General features: G+C 40.5%; 1 protein-coding gene across 2 annotated transcripts in view; it reads right to left on the bottom strand.

The window, feature by feature from the left end:
- The window catches only part of MAST2 (microtubule associated serine/threonine kinase 2), a 188,852-nt gene extending 168,410 nt beyond the window's left edge, over window positions 1–20,442 (bottom strand). For both annotated transcript variants that reach the window (XM_062497855.1, XM_062497856.1), the window contains exon 1: window positions 20,127–20,442. In XM_062497855.1, the coding sequence (XP_062353839.1) occupies window positions 20,127–20,294 (168 nt within the window). In that variant the 5' untranslated portion in view covers window positions 20,295–20,442. The remainder of the gene's footprint in view (window positions 1–20,126) is intronic.
- Between the last annotated feature and the right edge of the window lie 2,897 nt (window positions 20,443–23,339).

Raw genomic sequence — 23,339 nt, 5'->3', positions numbered from 1 at the left:
CTGTTGCAATGTCTATTGCAACCCAAAACTACTTTATGAGCTGTAGCTCCACGAAGACCATAAGCATAATTAAATAACAACTAGGATAACGATCAGCCTTTGTGTCATGCCTTTGTTATTACTACAAACAAAATTAGACATGTATTTGTCAGAAGCACTCCCACACATGTGAATTCCTTTCACAGCATAAAGCAAAATTTCAGTCAAAATAGCGTAGGCAGAGCAGTGTCAAGCACAGCCACAGAGCTTTCCTCGTGTTTTTCATTATTCTGGAGGTGTCAAACTCTCATTCCACACCCAAAGAAGAACAACGAGCTTTGCCAGCAGACATGGATTTGAAGATGTGATGCTTTCCATTACAGCCCATACAGATGAACTGTTTGAGTTCTCCCTTCTCTGCATTGTGAAACACTCGACTTGTTTTTATGGACTCCTCCATTTTACTTCAAATGCCTCTCATTAGCTATACAGCTCTTCAAGCTATGCCTATCCTCATAAAAATCTCATCTGAGGTAGAAAATAAATTTTCCCTGCATGATACATGGCCACACAATTTAACATAGTTTTAAATTATGTCTAAATCAAAAACTAGTTTACCAGATACGGCTTTTAATTAAAATTAGCAGATTCCAGTCAGAATCTATTTCTAAAGTCATTAATTCAAATCTATTCGGTCTACATTGTTATGCCTCAAACTGTCAAATCTAGACCAGGACTACACACTTTAAAAACCTCGAGGGGAAGGAGGGGAGGGGAAAGAGATTAATAAAGTGGGTTTTTATTTAAATAAACTGATTTGGGACTTGAAATAGAATTCTTATTTAGCTCCGAGTCACTCATTCTCAACCTTTCTTAGACCCCATCTCCTTCTAATCATGAAATCTTTTGGCACCTCATAATACTGAATAACTTTGTTATTGTTTGAGGGACAGCAATTCTTTGCTCCACATCAGCTTCAGTGGTGCACCTTTCCCAGGCTGCTCTGGATATAATTTTTTCTCTGGTTCTGGTGAGACTTTGAGTCGCCACAGTGTCTAAACCAGACCACCAGAGACAGCTGGGGACCAGAGCACATCAGGTCACCCACCCAGCTCACACCCCTGCAAACAGTTGTGTTGGTGCTAGAGTGGGGAGGGGCTCAAAAACAAGTGACCTGGGTGGGATCTAGAGCACTGCTCAGCTGAAAAACTGTTCAAATCATATGGTACAAATCTTGGAGCAAAGACAGTCATGTTTTAATTTGTCTCTGACCTTCTCTACAAAGGTACTGAAGTCCTTTGTTTGCAGCAGCCTGTACTTCTCCTTTTCTGTCATTTGGAGAGCTGAAAAGGCATCTACCTGTCCTTCTCTCTGTACTTGGGAGTAAGCTAAACAATACTAAATTGCAGCATTAGCAGACCCCCAGCACAGAGGCCAAGGGCAGTCTGCTGTATCTATTCAGGATGACAGAACATGGTTATACTTGTGTATATGACTGTAAGCAGACATACAGAAACATGTACACACTTTTAATAAGGCCTGTCCTTTGCCTACAATGTCTGTAAATCTGGCACACGTTTACCATCTGTGACAGTCTGAAATTACCACACCAAAAAAAAAACCACAACACAAACATGGGCACTCCAGGTTACAAATTACTTAGAAACTTCATCCAGCCTACCCTCTCACAGTCCTTATACTTCAATTCCAAATACTTTCAGCATCCTTCAGTGTCCAGCTACTTCTCTGAAAGTAGTCGTGTTGAAAGGCCCTGTGCACATCAGCAGCAGTTAAAATCAAATTGTCAAAGACTAACTTGAAGTGTTCTAACTGGGATGTCTATGTTCAAGGTTTTGGGGGTGTTTGTTTTGGAGGTTTCACTTGCTTTGTTGTTTTGGTATTACCCCTGCAGGTGCATATTCACCTCCCCTTCAACACACACACACACACACACACACCCCTCACCAATCACTGTCAGTGAACTGCAACTAAATAAGAACATTCATTCACTTGGGACACCAGGTAAGAAAAAGCACTGAAGTCAGAAACAAAAGTACACAAAGTCATGTTACAAGCAATTTGTGTATTTTACATCTCTTTCTCACACAATAAACAGACAATGCTCACCAGGCAAAGAATGTGCCCACTTCCCTACCCTTCCCCTTTTCCCCCTATGCACAGTCTCTTTTTATTGACAAAAATAATAACAAATTCTTAATGTGCCTTCTTGAGTTACAGTACACAAGTCTTGTAGATCTGATAAGATCTAAATCAAAAGTTCCCCAGCTGAAGGGCACCCCTACTCCTACCACAGTATCTGATCAGCTACAACACCCAGCCTACACACACCTCTGAGGACAGCCCAGCAGCATAAGCTACTTCTCAAAAAGCTATTCCACATGTCAGCTGTCCCCAGGTTCAGCTTTCCACCAGAACCTCTAACACAGAGATACGAAAGGAATAGTACAAAGGTAAAAACACCTTCCAACACTCACCAAAGAATCCAGGCTGTCTTCTAGACAAGATGGATTTGGTACATATTACATATAGAAACCTCTGCATGAACCCTTTTCTTGTTAAGCACATTAAACACTTGGGCAATATTCAGAAGACTACATAAGTGTTAAATGTCTGGAAGAAAGGGCCTCCAGGCCCTTTTGCAAGTTTATGTAGTGTTTAAGTCACTTTTCAAATAGATAGTTTAAAAGTTTTTGTTTAAAAGTGCACTGTTCTGAGAGAGCCTATTATGTTTTAAAAAATACGAAGTGCAACACAGCCAGTTTAAAATTTGATTTTCTAAGAGCTGTGCCCATATTGTGTCAGCAAAACAATGAAGAGGGAAAGTTTTAGCTTGATAACAATAGAGCTGTCTTTCATAAGACTGCACTTTACTTCACTCATCCATCAAAACCCTGCTTTGATATTGCAGATCATAGATGAATTGGAAATGGCAGTAGATTACATTACCTTCTCAACAAAGAAGGAAAAAACCTAGAGGAAGAGATCTTTCCCTGTCCTTGCCCCAAAGCAATGCATACAAAGAACACAAAAATCTTAGACAACATTCCAAATTGATGAATAAAGTAACTCTTTGCAGTGACAGAGCAAAAATTTGCTTATATGCTTTCAAACTACCAAATTAAACTATCAGAGCAAGTGGCTGAAGAATAGATTACATAGAACAAACTGCTGTAATTTTAAGGAGTCCACTTCCACTTTTCAAAAGAAAAGATTTTTACAAACCTAGAGGTGAAAGCATTAGTAAGCACGTAACACTTCGCTGTTTCACTTCACACCCTGTGAAAAGGACTGTGAGCCTCTCTCCATTCATTTATTTTCAAAGGTGATAAAGAACTTAATTTACTTTGGGCTTGTGGCTTTTGCCACAAGCTAAGAATCAGGTTCAAACAGCCAGCTGATTCCTGCAAAGCTTAGGGCTGAAGATAAAAGTGTCACATAATCTTGATTTGCTAGGCAAAGATTATTGCAGTCCTACAAAGGTACACAAAAGTTTGCTCACATAGTTTGAAATAGCAAGATATGAAGAATGGCCAAAGCTTTTCCTAACTATCAAGAGGCTCTGCATTGCTCAGCTCAGTCACTTACTACACTTGCACAGGAAAAGCACTAAAAGAATTCTCACACTGGAATAGGACCCAAGTCTGTTCCTCTTGCCTGAAATCTCACATTGGGGTTATCACACTCAGCCAGATGGGAGAACCAGATTGTCACAGGAGCTGCAGACAAAAGACAAGAAGCCAAACATCCTTCTCGATTTGCCTGATCACTATACCCCCCATTAAAACCCTGATCTGGTAATTTCAGAATACAATTACAAGGATCCTTCTCAGTCCTCATTGCACAGGACAAGTTCCAATCAATTAAAGCAGGAAATATAAGAACAAGCATGCAAACCACTGCAAGGATTGTCAGAAGCTCTTTTGTTTCCCCATTGTTCATTTAATGGTGCTGCAAGACAGCAGCACAGGTCCTAATTCTACAAAAGGCAGGTGAATACTGCAAGTGTGGATTTGTGTTTTGCTTGACTGCCAGGTGAAGCATCACACAATCAGTGAGACTGACACATCAGCATCAGACCAATGCTGGGATAAGACTTTGCAAGCCTTGTTTTTATGGCCTATACTTAAGATGTAATAGATCATGCAAAGGACACTTCCTTGCATGTAACTGTGTTATAATTAAATCAAACACAAACTGCATCACAGTCTCTATGACAAGCAAAAGCACTCACTTGTGACTGACAAATATTCAAGACCGCAGGTCAAAACATGTTAAACTGTTAGCCAGGAGGTGGGGAATCTACACAGAAGTTTTCCATGAACAGGAAATCCATTATTAAGAAAAATGAGAAACCTTTTTTATGAAGCCTAATGAGCATAACAACCTTAGGTCATCTGGAAGTGAATCCTAGCAAATTGTTGGAAGGAAGAAGGAAAATTTAACTACAATAAACTGGCCAAGAATTCACTGTTATTAGCCCATCTTTGTAAGGAAGATAACCAATGAGCAATGTAACTCGAGGGTAACTCAATACTTTCTGAATTTTTTGAAAGCACCAAAAATAGTCAACATTGAAAGGTGTATTTTCTATTTTTTAACACAGTACTGTTTGTCTTTTAAAAGATAAAAGCCTGTTGTGTCAGGGCTGGGTGAATATCTGAGAAGCATTCTTTTTCTTCTCATCCTTTCCTCATCACTTTATATAAACTGTGTGCATACCCTTAATGCAAGATAAATCTGATCCTGTCATTAGGCCTGCTCTAATATACTCTAAAATACACTGAAAATTAAAGGCCTAGACAACAGATCACAGACCAAATATCTATCTATATAAGTAGCAATTAGTGCAATGGAATCATAGTATTTATGCTTTAGTATTTAGCACTGAAATTTGCCTTAACTTTCTAGTCTGGTCATTACCCATTGAGAGGAGAGAGCCAGCAGTTTACTAGGAAGAGTGGGTGAGCCCACATGTGACCAAAATTGTAGGCTAAATAGGAATTTGCAGCTAAGTCTCTTTTTAAGTATATCTGTTTAACTCATGTACTTGCCAGCAGCACCCTGAAAAATGTCAGAGACAGCAGAATCAAGGAAAATTACAGTAAAACAACATAACCTCTTAGGGGCTATAATATATTGGTTTACAACATCAACAACAGAGGAAAGCTCTACTGAATGTATTGCATTATATAGAACTGTCAGCATTTTAAAGACAGAGGAGAGTTCTACACTATTTTCCAAGTAGATTTATTTGAAGAACTTTGCAATAGATTCCAACATTCCTACAACAGTAAATATATAACACAAATTTAGTGTCAATATTAAACTTTCAAAATGACTACAAAGCCAAGTGTTACTTGCCACAGTGATGTTTTCAACACATCATCCACACATTTACCATTCTGAATATCTACAGCTTCCTCTGTACACTCATCTGCAGTTATAACACAGATGACAGAAAAGTTACAAACTCAAAACTTTGTGTTAAAAAAAAAATTGCACAGTTAAAATTAAACAAGAAAAAAGGAATGTTCCCTAAAAGACCTGTATCAGAAGCCTATACTATCAGATACACCCTCCTTATCTTGCTCTTCAGTGAGATTTCTTTTCTTGTTAACTCTTCAGGAAACAACTACAAGGCATGTTTGATTAGAATGAATGAATGAGAAGATTTAATGTTTCATCAGGGAAGTTAGTGCTGTTAACTTTGTTGTGAAGTGTCCCAGCTGCAGGATCACTTGAAAAACCTTGTTAAAAAGAAAAGGTAAATATTTATAATTGTGTACATTATTAGCCTCTTTCTGAGGCCCACTGAGATGCAGAATGGTTTTACTCCTAATGGACCCACAGTCTAGAAGACAGGGTAATTGATGATTAAATTATATCAGCTTGAATGTTTGGTCCTCACTCGAAAACAAAAATGGCTTAAACAAAGTATTCAACACTACTTCAAGATCTCCCCAACAGCCAAAAGAGAAGAGTAATTCTTGAATTCAGCTCGTAAATGCCTGAAGACAAATGAATTTCATCAAGGGAAGAAAAAGAAACAGCCTCTAAAGTCTGTATCAGACTTCACAGAGGCTCAAAGAAACCACTATCAATCTATCAAGACTCCAAACCCCACAACAGGCTCAGTAGCTCCACTGACAACAAAACCAGCCAGAACAAAGACACTGAGCATTAAAGGCCACATCATTCCTTTATCATTGCTCTTCTAGCATGAGTATTGCAGACATTAAAAGGTTGTATTGAGCAGGGAAATTAACTCCTGGCCAGATAAAACAAAACAACTCCATAATTCATCATCCTTACTCATATGCTGTAAGGATTAAAAGAAATATGATACACACACCCCCCTCCAAAAAAAGGGATTTGTAATAAAATTTGGTTTTATAAGACATCAAAACACCTTCTCTATGAAGATTTTCTTTCAATAGACTCAAAAGATGTGCCAAGTATGTGATGTGTCCCAACATCACTGACTAGGATCACTGCAAGTTCCCTTGAGCATCCTGTGTGTTATCAAATACTCATTTATCTTCTCTACTCTTGTCTGTTAGGTTTTACATGGTTAAATAGAGGTGAATGTTTAGATTTGTTAAAGACCCTAATCCACAGCATCAGCAAACCAAACTTTTCTTGTTTGTCAGCTCCTCACAGATTTATTGAGGTATTTATTGACAGAAAACACTGAATGCCTCTCAGCACAACTACGCTGTGAGACAGACTACAATGGGCACTGCTCGTGGAACCAGGCAAGCAGCAGAAACAGCTGCATTTTAATTTGTGCAGGCAAAGAAACCCATTATTTCATACTGGCTATAAAAAGGAGACTTACCAGAAGATTCTGCAGGGCACCTTCATTCCCTGCAACACTGATGTTCACTTTGTAGCTTTCAGATCTCCAACTATATTGATTTTTGTGCACATGACATTGTCTCACTGTCTCGTTTACAGGGAAAGAACAAACCAAAATAAAATACCTACCTATACCTGTGTAAACTCTGGTTAATGTCCATTAAAATGTTACTATCTAAATAATTTTTATGTGGAATGTAAGCTGCCTGGTTTTTAAGGGCCAAAACCTAGCGATAAGTTTTAAGTTCATTCAGTTTACACAAAATTGCTTCATAGCAATAGAACCAGGAAGAAAGTTTAATCTGATTTTATACATTTCAGACAGGAACCTCCAGGCTGAGTTGGAAAACCGAAGAGATGTTATCTGTATTAATATTTGATTCTTGACCCAAAACAGTATAGACTTTTCTATGTCTAAGGAACAAATAAAATATATTTTAAATTAAAATACTAGCTGAAAATACAAAGTCTGACAAGTGAACAATAGCAGTGCATTAAAATGTGTGTGCTGTATAAAAATTACTTATTTACTAATAATGCAGAGTTCTCATCTTGTTTTGCAAAAAGTAATTTCCAATGAAAAATGTGAAGGTTCATTAAGTTTGAAGTACAATCTCAAATAAAAGTATCTGTTTCCCCAGTATGAGATATTGCCCTTAAAAAACTGTCCCAAGACTAAGGGGGCCAGAGGAAAGAAATCCATGTCCAACTGCTATTCCAAGGCTAACTTCAAATGAAGATAATTACAAAGAAAATTAAAAAGTAACTCATGAACTGAACTTTGGTGGAGAATCACTCAGGTGAGCTCAAGGGGATTTTCCAATCAGACTTTGAATGGCTGCTTACAGATGGGTAATACAATTTTAAGGCTTGAACATAACTGTTAAAGCTTGGATAACAGATATTGCACAAAGAAAAGTATGAAACCAGAAAACACAACAGGAATCTTCTTTAGCAACATTAATTTTTTTGCCCAAGATTCTTTCATAGATCACAGGTATGACCTGAATAGCAGCAGTAGTGAAACCATCTGTAGTCAAACGTTACTGGCAAAATAAAATATAACAAAACCCAGTGGACTGCTAAGACTGTTAAAACACTATTTGTTCACATACATGACAAAGAGAGATACAAAGATACAAATTAATCTGTTGTTATCATCACTGAGGAGGCTCTCTATTTGCAGCATTAAAAAAAATTGTGAAAGCTCCCATCCTTTGGCACCAATATTTTTGTTTCCATGAAACATCTGCAACCTTCTCACTTCCTACCACAAATGAGATAAGCAGATCAATTCTGAGCCAAAATAAGAAGCACTTGTGTGATGTTTTTCTTGAGAACAAATTTTCCCTGAGATTCAACAGCAGATCTGCATGTATAGAATGGGAAAAAAAATATCAATGTATTATAAAACTGTAAATAAAATTACCAGTGGCTTTAGATCTGAACAAAATTAAGTCAACCCTTGGATACATGAGTGCTTAGTCCTTAGTTTCTCTTAACAGAAATCCCATTAAATGGCAGTCAAAGATAAACTAATTGACAATTCTTATCAATGTCTCCACAAAGAAATAGAGACTCTAATCTGCACAAAAGCTTTTCCTCACCAAACAGGGTAATAGAGTTCCACCACAAAGGAACAAAAGCCAAAATTTTTTTCAGGGACAAGACATATTTCTTCCCTTCTGCCTGAGAACAGAAACAATGCCCAAGTGTTAGCTTTATGAACACCACCATGCCTTGAGCTCAAACAAAGACTGGAGTCAGCAGACACTTCTGCTGAAGCGTCTGCTAAACTGGCAAAACAACCTTGTAAACAGATTCTCTTCTGTCCTAAGAACAGGGATTAATGTAAATGTCAAAGAATATACAAATAACTAAACTAATGAATAATTTAAGTTTCATATTTTTGCCACCTTCATACTGCACAGATGCAATTTAAGTCAATTAATAAAGACATAGTTGCTATTAATATGTCACTGCATCCATCCATGCTGGATATTTAAATATCTAAATGCCTTCAGTCACTGCAGTAACCATACTATTCATTTATAAGCTTTTCTCTCAAACAGTGATTATAATTTATTCATTGGGTCTCTGATCTTCTGGTGCTGTCCAGAGCACTTGAAATCAGTTCTGACTTGGTTCCCTTGTTTCCTTCTAAAGGTCTTTACTAAGGCTTCCTATTAAAATGTTATTTTTATGATAATAAGTTGCTTGTAAATAAACTAAATATTGAATGCTGTGATTTTAGCAACTAATAAACCTGTTTTAATTACTAAGCATTCCATTCTTGAGATGACATTTCCTTGCTCTGGGGCATTATAAAAGCTCCTTTACAATAAAACTGGAGCAAGATACAGTCATAAGAGCTGCTGCTAGTCCTCAGTGAAAAGAGGACACGCAACTACCAGATCAACAGAACAAATACCAAAACACATTGCTAGACATGAAATCATTTCACTATCAGTGCACTTTTTCCAAGCAGCACCCCACGCTGACATTACACACTCTTGTCCAGTTTTCTCTTTCCTAGAGTTTAACACTTGCTTGCACTAGTGAAGTTGTATTCTCTGAAAGCTGCACAGAAGACAAAGGTAGTTTTGTTATTTGTGTATTGTTTCGTAATGACAAATGGTATTCTAAAAGTGAAGAGAAACACAATTTGATGATTCTGAGCTGCATGCCCTTCAATGCAAAGAGAAGCAAATCTCTAGTTTAGCACCTGGGATATCTGGAAATCGTAGAATCATATATTGGTTTTGGTTAGAAGAGATCCGTAAAGATCATCTTGTTCCAACCCCACTGCCATGGGCAAGGACACCTTTCACTATACCAGGTTGTTTAAAGTCCCCTCCAACCTGACCTTGAACTCCTGCAGAGATGGGGCACCCACCATCAGCAGCCTATTCCAGCGTATCACCACACTCTTCATTAAAAATTCTTCTTACATCTAATCTAAATCAACTCACCTTCAATTTAAAACCATTACCCCTTGTCCTATCCCACCAAAAGAACTCCACATGCACAGGGAAACAACCTTCCTGGAAACATGGAACTACATTTAAACCACTTGCAGAGTCTAACTCAGGTGTTTCTGCAGTCCTGCACAGGCATGACCCTGAGTGGGATGAAAACAACCTGCAGAGGCAGCAGCACCAAGTTCCCATCACACATAGTCCCAGAAAGGCATATTAGAAAACTAATGTATTAGAAAACTAGGGGTTTAAAAATCATTGAGCTCAAAGCATGACAGCTGTATTTTCAAAGCATAAAAAGAAAACAGGCTTGAGCATCAATTAATCAATCTGACATGTACTGCATTTCATAGAAGTCTTCAAGCTTCCTGAAATGCAGCTGAAGTGTTTTCTCAAGTTTTCATCCCACAGACTGAATTCCCCTCACTCACTGGTGGATGTACCTTTTACACTTAGTTTTTTGTTTGTTTGATTAGCAAAGAACAACAAAGTGTCTCAAGTTTGGGTCTAACTGCACAAATAATTTGTCTTCAGCAAAACTGCCTTCTGAGCACTGCAGGCCAGCATTTGTTTACTACTGTAACCTTTCTGTACTATCTCTTCCATCCTGAAAGACAATCTGCTCTGTGAACTCTTCCATCAAATCCCATAGGGGAAATTCAACAGGGATGGCAGGACCTATACAATCTATTACTAGTTTTTAATCCTGTTGTGCTTGCATATCCAAGTGATAAACACACACAGTGTATATAGAGCCAATTTCCACAAGACAGCTCACAGCCACTGCTAGAAGTTAGGACCAGCTGAATGAGCCCCTTAGAAGCAAAATCTTCACCGGAAATCTGTCCTGAATGGATGGATTGCTGGGTGTTTGGACAATGAGCAGATACTGGGAGGTGCATTCCAGAAGTGCACTGAAAATCACCTTCTCATTATAACTATCGTTAAGTACTTTTAGCATTAGGTAAATTAGCTGATATGTCAAACACCCACAAGAGTTTCAGAACACAGCATGACTCGGTAAATGTCAAGACAAAAATTACCCAAGTATCAATCAATTAATTAATTAGGCTATAAACAGCTGAGAAAGTTTATGGCGGATTACTTCTCACACCATATAACAAAAATTATTAGAGAAAATCTTCCTATATAAACAACTCAGTGGACTGAAACTGAAACAGAAATTACATTTCAAAAATTCTTACACTCCCCACATTTCACCCTCAACAGTGCCATCTGCTTCTGGAAATTACAACACATACATGGAATGTTTTGAATTGCTGTCTTGCTTTTACATTCATGAAAATCCAGAACAACTAAAAGGTTTTAAAACATGTTTTATTGGTAGAAATGTTTACTATACGTATAACAAAAAGGGAAAATATGATGCAAATCCAATAGCAAAGACAGGTTTTTTTCCTGGAAACAAACACAGCATCATCCTATTTTCCATGTACATAATGTACTTCATTAACACTAGAATTTCAAACAGCAAAAAAATTATAAGCTAGACTTACAAATTATTGGAACACTAGGCTGTCAAGTCTTGAACCCTCTTCCCTCACTGCACTGCAATGTGCATTTATAACAGATCATTTGAAAATAACTTCTGACATATTACCAGATTTAGGATTCATGGGTCCCAACTGTAAATTAAATAAAAAACTCACAAAAGACACAGCTTAGAGGAAGAGCAAATTGAAAAGTTCTAAATCTGGTTTCAAAGGTAGCTTTTTGAGTGTCCATGTTTCTTCCTTCAAACAGCAGCATTTTCACCAGGCTTTAAACACTACTACATCAGTACAAAAATAGACTAACCACAGCACATCATTATATGATGTGGAAATGAAATCACTGAGACTCTTTATGCCCTGTCCATTTATCTATTGTGGTTCTTGAGGAACAAAGTCTTGCTGGGAGATAAAGCATTTTAGTTTAGCCTCAATTTCACCAGCCTGGTGGTCCTCATTGCTTTGTTAGCTTCATCTACTCAGCTTCCATGAAGAGGAATTAAACAAGACTTAAAAAAAAACTTTTCAATAAATGCCTATCATCATAGATACAATAATCCACTGCCTTTCTTATAGAACTAAAGCTATGTTGGCTTATGACGGGCAGTATGGGCAATAAAATGTATCTATCAGAGAAAAATAAAGAACTGCCCCTTCTAAAAACTCCTAAAAACTACCTTGACAGGCAGGACAACATTCTGTGCTGCAAGAAGGCAGATGAGCTTGCTCAAGAAGTCAACTGCTGGGTGTAAAGTCAGTAACATATACCCATTCCTCCGACACAATAACACTTGGATATATTACTTGGTTTCCCAAAGCATCCAGTCAGGAATATATCCAAAATCTTTGAGTATTATGCAGCTGCCTAATCCTAGGCTTGGACAGCACCCCACTGTTGTCCTCAAGTGCTCTGTAACAAACAGTAAGTAGCAGCAGCTTTCCCCTTAAGGCTGATAATTATTCTAAAGAAAAGCAGTGCCACACCAAACCCAGGCATTTCTGATAGAAGAATTCTCTTGGCTCCTTCACTTCTGTTCCACTTTTGGACAAGAAATGCAGTGTACTGCATCTTTACACTGCCTGCTTAGCTATTCTAATATGCAAGATATGAAATTAATGTGGCTAATACAATATTTGCTCTTACTATTCACTTTGACAGGAAATCGAAATCTCACATGGGTGAGCTGAATCATCTAAGCTTGCTGATGCAACGCATACCTAGTTATTGATTTACACAAAAGATGTTTGTCCATTAACACTCAACTTTGAGAGAAGTGATGATTCTATTTTCTCAGGCCAGACAAGTGCCATCAGCCCTCTGGTGTCACTCTGCTCTTACCAACGAGCCCACTGCAGAACCAGTCACCTGTTCCACATCCCTTTTGTCTGCAGTCTGGACTTATCTTTTGGCTCAATTCTCTTATTATCTAATAAGCACATGACAGAATTGATCCCTCTATTTGATTCCCCTTCGCCTGCTTTCAGACGACTCTTTCCTTCAGTCACCTTTTCAGCACCCCATATTTTTAAACATTAGTATGTACACACACATGAACTCAGAGGAACAGGGCACCAGGAGTTGCCATCTTTTTAATGAGGACACAGAAAGGCAAAAACCATGGCTAAGGAAGAAGTCAGGTAGAAGCAGCTCTGGCATCAACAAGAATCAGTTTATGGCAGGCAGTGAGACACCTATGGGGCAGTGACAGGTTTGTTCTTTCTGGTTTCTTTTCCTGTCTCCTCAGAAGGACCAAGAAGAAAACACAGACAGAATCACATGTGTCATAAGAGAACATCTGATTCCTCCACAGCTACAACCTGACTTCTTCATTACCTTTACTTCTCCCTAGAAAAGGGAATAAACTTCAGAAAATAAAGTCTGAGGATAAATAAGAATGCCTGCCAGCCAACCATGCACTCTGGTTAGCCATATTGGAAGCTCCACAGTCTAGAACTCTGCATATTTTTATTAGAAAGCAGCACTTTTTTTGCTTTCTTCCTGCCATAGGAAAAAGAGTCAGACAGCAATAAAGGAAGATGAGCAAAGGAAGTCTGAGGTCTGCAAACAGTAACTGAGTTTTTAATGGCAAGTTACAATCACAATTTGTAATTTAGGAGTTTTTACCAATGCCCTCCTTAGGAACTTTCTTTAGCTCCCTTGACAAAAGAGGCACAGGTTAGAACTACCCTAAAATCAACATCACAGAACAGGTGGCAATAGGCATTTATGTAAACAGATGGTTCCTGATCTTCTAGAAGTTATCAGCACTCCATCCCTCCTTTAATAAGAAGGGGCAATGATGTTTACAGAATATATTTGGCTATGATTAAGCTATACTTGCTTTTATAGACTATGTAATGTGAATAATAAAAACTATATTTGATTGCAAACACAATCTGCATTGCTAGCAGTAAGTCCATTTGATTCAGTTTATGTGCTTGAATTTTGAAAATAAACCTCCACCTTCTTCAGATTAAGTTTCATCCCAGTTTTGACATGAAATTATAAAGAACAGCTTTCAGTGTTGTGAGCTGTTATTCACAGGGTCCATGGCTGGGGGAGCTGCAACAGAGCTCTGATCAGCAACCTGAGAGTCAGAGCTGCAGAGAAAACTGAGAAGCAAAGTGCCAACTCAACTCCAAAAACTTTATTCTTCATTTGTCAATCAAAAGGGAAGACTCAGGGTAGAAATAACCAAAGAACACCAAACTGTTCTGCAGTCTACATACAGGGCTCATCACAACAGGGGTACTGCCTTTACTAGCACTGATGTCACCTAGAGGGAAAAGAAAAGAAAACACTTATTATACTTGAAGTACAAAAGTTCTCATTAGGAAAAAAGAAAGATCTCTTCAGCTTCCAGGCTTGCCACGCAGCAAGGAAAGCATGGTAACAGCTTCTCTGCAGCTGTGGAGACAAAATAAATCTGAGTAGCACTCTGGGGTTTGGCCAGTTTCTCCCTGCTGGTCACTGACTGCTTTCCAAAAAAGAACAAGGTGAGAAGTCAGTGGAAAAGAACCTTTGCTATTCCTTCCAAGAAAAAAAAAAAAAAAAAAAAAAAAAACAAAAAAAAAAAAAAACCAACAGAAATCAAAATATAATGACAACATGAATGGAGTAATAAGCCTTCTAACCTATCGTTTATAAGTAGTCTTGGACCAAGACTACTTTTGCATTATTTTATTCATAGATGAAGAAGAAATATCCACATATGCATAATGTTACAAAATCCTCTCTTGTATGACACACCCAACTGTGGTAATGCAATCCCCAAACTGTAAGACAAGTATCAAACAGAAGTGAAGGAGGAAGCTTGTCTGTGATCACACTTTTCCAGGCTCCTGCCAGAGTATTACCTAGGTTTGGCAAACACTCCAAGAACAATCAAGAGGGAAAAGCATAGAGTTCTAGAAGCAAGAGAACTCGGTGTCTTCTGTTCCAACCAAAGCTCAATTTTACATTTCAAACACTTCTACATGGAAAAGAAATCAGATAGTAGAGAATTTTTACTGCCTGTGCTAGCACAGGCATATTCCACAGCTGAAAGTTGGCCATTAGACAAAACAAGCGTTGAAATAAAATGTAGTTTAGTTTTCTAACGGCAGGGATAATTAAACTTTGGCAGAGCCTACAGAAGAGGTGACAAACACACCATGATCTAAAGCTGAGATAAGATCAGTTTCTGAGAGAGATGTTTTAATTTATCTTTCAGGAAAGTACCACAGACTGCACATGTGGGGAAATCACACTGGATAACCTCAGTAATCCATTTTGCCTTTGGGACCTAAAGATCTAGGAAGTTTCAAAGACAGGTGGAGAAAAGTATTTTTGTTACTCTCAGAAAGCTTGTAGCACTACAGTTCCAAGAGGCAGTCATTGTTGAATGAATTGATTGTAAGTGAATTAGCTTGTTCAAAGCTAAGGAAATACTTCCTATCCAAGCAGAAATTACCAAATGTATTGTCTGAGGACCACACAGGACCTCCCTTCTCCAGGTAGATCAAAATTTACAGCTGGAGTTAGCTCACTGCACTGACAGCCCCATAGAAAGGGCTCTCCAACACGAAACTAGGCTGGACTAAGGAAGCTTCTGGCCTTACCAACTGCACTATGTTTGCAGCTTTCCTGCTGGCATGATCCAAACATTTCCTAAACAACAGACACAGCAGGGAAGCCTTCAGGTTTAGCAACATTTTAGTCCAGGTCTTCATGATCAGTAGCTGAGTTAAGCTCCACACAAAACAAATGGTCCATCTACCCCAAAATCCTGCCTCTACAACTTGCAGTCCCTCACCAGCCCCCTAGACTGCTTGTGAAGATTCTGCTACTGTTTTCCCCTTCATCTCTTATTAATTAACAAAGCCACAAAGTCGCAGAATCCACTCATACAACCTTCCCTGCCCACTCAGAGCAAGAGGGGGAACCTTGTCACAAGTGATGGGGTCCGTTTCTGTTACCTCACCTTGTCACATCTCCATGCAAGCACCTCTGGGTAGCACTCCCTAGCTCCCTGAATGCCTTTAGAGCAGAAAATGTCATTCAGTGATGCTCAGTATTCTCTAATTTTACTCTCTGACTCTCAACCTCCATCCCATTAGGCCTGCCACAATATTTCAGTTTTCCTCACATCTGTTTATTATCCCTCTGTTTTCAGAGAAGATAGCATTTAGATTTGTTAGGGACACATTAGTTCCCACTGCTCATGGAAAAAAAAAATAACAGAGACATTCCATACAAACAAGTAAAAGCAAGCATCATGCATTTGCCCCGTTCCAATGTTCTCCCAGATTTTAGCTGATTTCAGGTGTTTTCCTCAGGTGGATCCAGTCTACCTATTAAATAATCTTCACTCTTAATCTCCTCTTTTGCATTGATGACATTCCTTGGGGGAAAAAAAAATAAAAAGTACATATATACATTTAGCATGAAGATCCACCTCTTGTAAAGCCTGAGTCACCACTTGATACCAAAGAATACACTGAGTTGCTGTTTGCTACCTACCCTCTGCAGACCAACCACAGTCTTGTATAATTCCATCAAAACCCTCTACAGCCATCTCTTCTAGAAACTGAAGAATCCTTTCTATAAGGACTTTGTCTTCTACCTGAAGGGAAAAAAAAATGCTAATAAAAGCAATTCTGACAAATATTGGCTATGATCCATGTGAAATCTTTCACTATAAATATCACTAAAACTAATTATGTCAGCATGATATGGAAACAGCCTAGTGCTTGAAATATGCCTCTGGATGAAGGGGACTGTCATTCATAAGCAACAATCACTTTCACCTCAACTTCCCATTTTTCTCTTTCAATGCAGTCAGAAACATACAATGATTAAGCTGATCCTTCACAGAAATCTAAGTGGGATGTGTTTGACAAAGACACCCTCACCCAACAGAACTAAAGTGTCACAGAGTAAGAAGGATAATTCAGTCATGAATTAATGACTGATGAACAGGAAGCAAGTTGAGGCAATTGGGCTTTTTCCAAAAAGAGAAGGATCACCAGTGGAGTCTCACAAGGATCTCTTCAGGGATCAATACTTCCATATTTTAAAGCAAAATCTAGCAAAGAAGCTTGACACTTATGTGACAGAGTTTGCTGACAATGCTTAAAGTTATTGAAGACTGCAAAAGCAATGGCCAGAGATCTGAAGAAGACTTTAATGACACTGTCTAAGTGGGCTGTAAAATAGCAGGTTAATATAAAATGATGCACAGTATTAAAAAAAAATATGTACACAATGACAAATCCTGAACTAGTTATTACCACTTAAAGAGGGCTGGGAGTTATAGTTCCACAGAAGTGCCAACTCACTGCTTAAAGATTGTCTAGAAAGAGCATGCAGAAGATTGAAGCAGGAAACCTAACATGCCATGTAAGTTTACTGGGTGGCATACACTGAAATACTGTATGTGGTCCTGGTTATTCCAGCCCAACCCTGTTTCTTGGATTCCTACATCACTGTCCCCAATCAGGAACACACCTGCAAAAGGTACAAAGACAACAGCAAGAACAATGAAAGGGGTAGAGTAACTTCTTTCTGAAATGCCTCTGGAAAATTCACAAGAAAGGGATGGTAAATAAAAGAAAAAGTCATCAACCCATAAGTCACACAGAATAACATGGATTCTTCTTTTCACTGCCTCTTCCAATACAAGGAACAAGCAAGGCATGAAACCAAGCAGGCAGAAAGTTTAAAAGCAAACAAAAATAAGTGTTTTCTCCACACAACATGTATTTAAGCCCTACAACTCAGCCACAGGATGTTGTGGATGCTACAAGCACACATGGCTTCAAACACTGATTGGACAAATTCGTAGAAGAAAAAACCCACTGGGGGCTCTAAAAACAAATATCACCTCTGGTTCAGGAAACCTATGAGCCACAAATTACTGGAGGCTGGGAGAGGCATTTCCTCAATATACACTATACTCTTCTCCAAGCATCTGTTCTTGGCAGCTCGGAGAGGCAGGATACTGGGCAAGAGGGATCTTTAATGTGCCCAAGTACAGCCATTCTGACATTCTTGCGTAACGCACGAGAAAGTGCAAACATTAATTGTACACACGTCGGAACCAGAAGCAGAGCAAAGGACCAGATTTTCAAAGGCCTTAAGGTCAGTACAGTGATTAACTGCTACAGTCACAGTTTGATAAGGACTTTTTTCAACACTGGAGTAGCTCGGCCTTTCCCAAACACAAACTTGTGCAAATGTATGGCAAACAAAGAGATCTGAATTTAATCCAGAATGGTTCATAGCAGCTGTGCACACTGTTGCACTGCCACTGCTGAGGGCACCTTACAGGCTTGGGAACAACAGAGCTACTTCAATCAGAAGTGGCCCCAAAGGAAATACTTGTCAAGCTACAAGCTGGATCATTGAAAATGGAGTATCTCACTGTCTTTTGCATCTCAGAAGGCCTTTTTTACCACACGTGCACTACCAGCTATCGACATTGACATAAACACTGAATTACTGGCATTAAAGACAGAAATGCTCTTTGTCACATTTGTCCAACACGCCCATTTATTTGCAATTGTCTGCCACACTTATAAAACCTTAAATGAAAGACAAAAGGGGAAAGGGGATGAGAGGCTCTCCTTCGAAGTTTGGGGAGTATCTCACATACAGCTGAGCAGAAGCTTTCTTAACTTTAGCTGAAAAACTCTTCCTCCATCACACCAAGATCTGTTCCTACAAGTCACTTCAGGTCCCAGTCAGGGCACTCAAGTTAAACACAGATTTGCACTCTTTCCCATTAAAAAGCCTTGTCCATCTCAAAAACTGACACTTATTTGCAGCCTTCCCTGGTTTGCAGCATTGGGGTTGTTTCAGAGAAATTTCCCAAGTGTTCAGTACATTATTCAATACACAGCATGTTCTGTGTACACGATGTGTAAGTTTCGTTCACAGTACCAAAAATGGAAATAACTTCCTTCAATTTCCATGCCAATATCATAAACAATATGTCAAAACAGTACAACAAACACCTTGCTACTGCATTTGGTTGCTCTACAAATTTGTCCATTTCACAGACAGCTAGGAAGACACCAGGTCACCTCTTCTGATTTTAGATTTTTTCCCCAAATAAAGATTGCAGCATTCCTAAGTTGTTTCAGGAAAGAATAAAAGCAAAAGCAGCAACCTCCCATAAACACCTGGTTTAACAAAGCACTACAGAATAAAATAATAGACATCTCCTCTTCAAGGGCCCAGTCTGATAAAACTGTATTCAAGAGATATCCATTAGTTAAAGCAAAAATCCAAAGCTCCTGTAATTGAAGACATTGCAATGCAGCTTTTCTAGGAAAAAAAACCCTAAGAAATTATTTTTATAATGGCATAAACGTGCACATCTGCAACAACGATGTAAACTTAAAAAATCTTTTTGAGAAAGACCCTAGGTTTTCTCTTTGCTCCAAAAAATGGCAATGCAGAGCAATAAATTACTGCATCCCAGAAGTCTTCATACTTGTGATACTTTCTCCTTCTTTTCAAATAAACAAAAAAATAGCATTAGTTGTCACTTACATATTTCAATTACAAAGTGTCATTTTCCATTTTTATCTCTTGTAAAACTAAGACTACCAAAGCAGCATTGACAATCCTAAACTTTGGTTTAGGATCTCTTTGATCTCTCGTCCTCGTAATCCTAAGCACCAATCGGTAGATCCTATTTTTGTGGGTATGAAAGACATAAAACTGGACATACTGAACTTACAGACCCTCGCATGTAACAAGCCATGCATTTTCAAGTCTCTGCAAAGGTACGCTACATTTCCTAAATAAACCACTTCTGGAATCAAGACCTGAAAACGCATCACAATTATCATCGCGATTAGGAGGGACCTACAGAGGGTTACTAGAAAGATATACTCCGCGGTTAGTAACACCAGCCAGCACACAGCACACACCCGATTTCACCGCATCCTCCCTCGCCTTCCCCGGCAACGCGGACAGACTCCCGGCACCGCGGCTCCCGCACCATCCGCTCGCTCGCGCCACGCCGTCAGCACCGGCACGGACACGCCACCGCTCCCACCCTTTCCCCTTGCGGGGACATCTACCTGCGGGAGCGCACGGAGCGTGAGAGGATGCTCGGAGGCTGCCGCCGCACCGAGCATCGCCGCTCTCGCCCCACGCCCCGCGTCCCCGGCCGCTCTCCCCCGCCGGAGCGCCGCGGTCCCGGCCCGGGAAGGGCGCGGACCGGCCCCGCCACGCGGGGCGCGTCTCCATAACAACGGCGACCCCCGCCCCGCGCCCCGGCTTTACCCGCTCCGGCGCCCCGGCGGCCCGGGCGTCCTCCGGCTCCTTCCTGCCGCCGCCCCCCAGCAGGGCGGCTCTGCGCTCCGCCGCGCCGCCGGACACCGCCCGCCCGGGCTCCCTCCGCGCCGGCGGCGGCGGCGCCGCTTTGTCCCCCCGAGAGCGGCCCTTCCTCATCGCGACGGCTTCTTCTCCTCCTCCTCAGCGGCGGCACGGCCGGAGCCCCATGGCGGGCGGCGGTCACGGAGCGCCGGGGCGGCGGGGCGGCCGCGGGCACCTGCGCGCGGGGCGCGCGAGCGCGGACATGCCGCGCGCTCCCGCTCCCGCCGCCTGTCAGCGAGCGCGGCCGGCGCGGCACCGCCCCCCCTCCCGCCCCGCGCGCCGCCCGCTGGCCGCTATCGCGAGAGCTGCGGGCTCGCGGCCGGGAGGAGGAGCGAGACTTGCGGGCTCTGAGGGGGGGGCGGGGGCGAGGGGCCGGGTGCAGGCGGGGCTGGCCCGGCCCTGCCGTGAGGAGCCGCCTCTGCGGCCGTGGCGGGGCTACCGCACAGGAGGAGGCTCGGGGGGTGAGATGGGGATGCGCCTTGCGCGAGCGTGGGGGCAGTGTTTGTGTTCCACAGAATCAGTCTCCCCGGCGATGCTCCAGAGCCGTGTGGATGCCATCCTGCGCCTGGTGCTTGAGCAGTGAGCTTCCAACAGATGAGCCGCTGTGGTCCCTTCCATCCCGACTCAATATTCTGTGATTCACAGAATGGCAGAATTGTAGAATCACAGAGTCACAGCGCGGCTCAGGCTGGAAGGGACCACAGTGGCTCATCTGTTGGAAGCTCACTGCTCAAGCACCAGGCGCAGGATGGCATCCACACGGCTCTGGAGCATCGCCGGGGAGGGAGACTTCGCAATCGCGCTGGGCAATCTGTACAAGTGTGTGGTCACCCACAGAGTAAAGTTATTCTTCATATTCATGTAGAACTTTCTGTGCGTCATCCTGTCCTTATCATTGTGATCCGAGATCGGCTCAGACGCCCAGCAGAATCCAGCTTCCCTGTCAATAAATTCTTAATTGTCCCTGAAAATCTCGGGTGAGTGCAGGACCTTCCTGGTGGTTTTACACGTTGACAAGTCACATGGGGAAAATGCCAGAGAGTTTCTCCAGCAGGATCGGATGGGATCCAAGCCCCGAGCCTGCAGTGCCCGGGTGAATGGAGCGCCTCTTGGCATCCTGCATCCCTCCGCAGGAACTCCGATCTGCAGGAGAATGTTCACCAGCTGTGCCCCTTCACTTCTTAGTGTGCGGATTAAGATGTAGTTCACCATCTTAGTAGAAAAGGCAAACCTTCAGAGATTCATTACCTCAAGGTATAACAAGAGAATATCGTCCTCTTGTGTTTCATCTCAATAATTCACACCCCCTCGGAATTTTTGTCTTTGCAAATTATTTCTTGATGGTTTAAGTTAGCAGTTTCTGCATTCATTTTTCAAAAAAGCAACTTCGAAGTTTTGGGGTTTTTTTCTTTGTTATTACATAGTCAGAAATCTTGCTGCTTCTGCAGAAAAAGTAACTAATTTTTCCTTTTTACCAAGCTGAAAAGGCTCATACATCTTCAACCAGGAAATCTAATTGTATAATTTTTTTTTGATTTTGTACAAAGACAACAAAAATACACTTCCCAATGATTTATTGAGGTAGAAGAGTGGGAGCATTTTTAAGTAATTATTAATGTTTAAATGCTTGCTGAAAACGATTTCAGGATGCTGGATTAGTCAGAGGTCTTTTTCCATCATAATTGTATATGATGAAGACAGACAACCATGTGGAACTTCCCAGCTGGGAATCCTGCTCTAACTAAATGTAAATAATGCAAATTTATGGAATCTTGGCGTCCTTGTTAATGTGAGCCTATTAGGATGGCACAGAGCCTCATCATAATTTGGCTGGATCTTTGCCCTGTTGCAGCATAGATGCCAATTAGTTATTTGTTGGTTATGGCCTGTGGGACACCTTGCTCTGGCTCACACCTGTTCACTTCATGTGCCAGAAAGGAATTCATGCACACAGGAAGAAAAGTCACAATGAGAATGTGGATAACATTACCTGTCTAACATTTAAACAAACATGTTAGAAACAAATCTTCAGTTGTTCATTTTAGACAAAAATTGCAAATAATTGCCTTCTGGTTCTGTATTTTAATTTAAAAGTTCAAAATCGTTTTCATTTCTCCAAATCAAAAAGCCATTTGGGAGTTAAAAGGACATTTTATTAGTGAAGAGATTGTGTTTGGTTTGCCTCTGGCTCATTTCCTCCTCTGTTTAATCCCCATTTAGTATTTTGGACTCAAAATGTCTTTCCAATACTTTTGAAACAAAAGAACAGTGAGGTTTCATGTTAACAGAGTAGGAAAAATACTCCTCATTTTACTGATTCTCCCATATTTTTTTCCATTTAAACATGTCACTGAATATGACCTGAATCTGCAGACCAGTCTGAGTGACCTGATTTCTCTTTTCCATATGAGCTAGTTTTCTGAACGTTTTTTTTTTTTTTTTCCCAGCTTTAAATAAAAGTGAACAAATCATAAGAGGCTTGGCAGGGAAAAGGGGTACAAATGAATGAGGCAGAGTGTGGTGTGGTGCCACATGTATGCTTATGATGTTTGTCTCCAGAAATCTTCTGTCACATTAAAAAAAGATAAGGGTAGTTAGTAAAGGTTTCTAAAGGGGATGATTCTTAGGTTATCTACAGTGACTTACACAGAGCAGGGTTCCACAGAGTCTGTGTAGCTCATGTGCTGATACTCAGCTAATGCAGTTTCTCTTCGTAGTTCCAGATATTTCCTTTCCCTGGCTTCCACCATGGTTTTTTCCATATAAAAAAGGTCTCAGCATGCTCTTCTGATTCAGAAGGTAGCTGGAATGATACTGTTGGAAAAGTTCCCCTCCATTCTTCTCTAGCGGGTTTAAAGGGACTTTCGTAAGGCAGAACACAGTCTACTCAAATTCACTCCATGTTTTCTGGAATGACAAATTCCTCTGCAACATTTTTATGACTGCTTAGCACACAGCCACAGCAATAATTCCTGGAGCTGGAAGTGAGATATGCAGACTGAAGCTGTGAGGTTAAAACCTCTTTATTCCAAACAGAATAGAAAATGCTAAATAGTAGAAGTTATTCTGCTGAGCAAGAGACTTGCCTCTTCAAAATGAAATACTTAATCATTTGAATCC

Source organism: Cinclus cinclus, chromosome 8, assembly GCF_963662255.1.
Source record: "Cinclus cinclus chromosome 8, bCinCin1.1, whole genome shotgun sequence".
NCBI classification, from domain to species: Eukaryota; Metazoa; Chordata; class Aves; order Passeriformes; family Cinclidae; genus Cinclus; species Cinclus cinclus.
The sequence above is the reverse complement of the archived record's forward strand: the minus strand, read 5'-3'. Positions and strand labels throughout refer to the sequence as shown.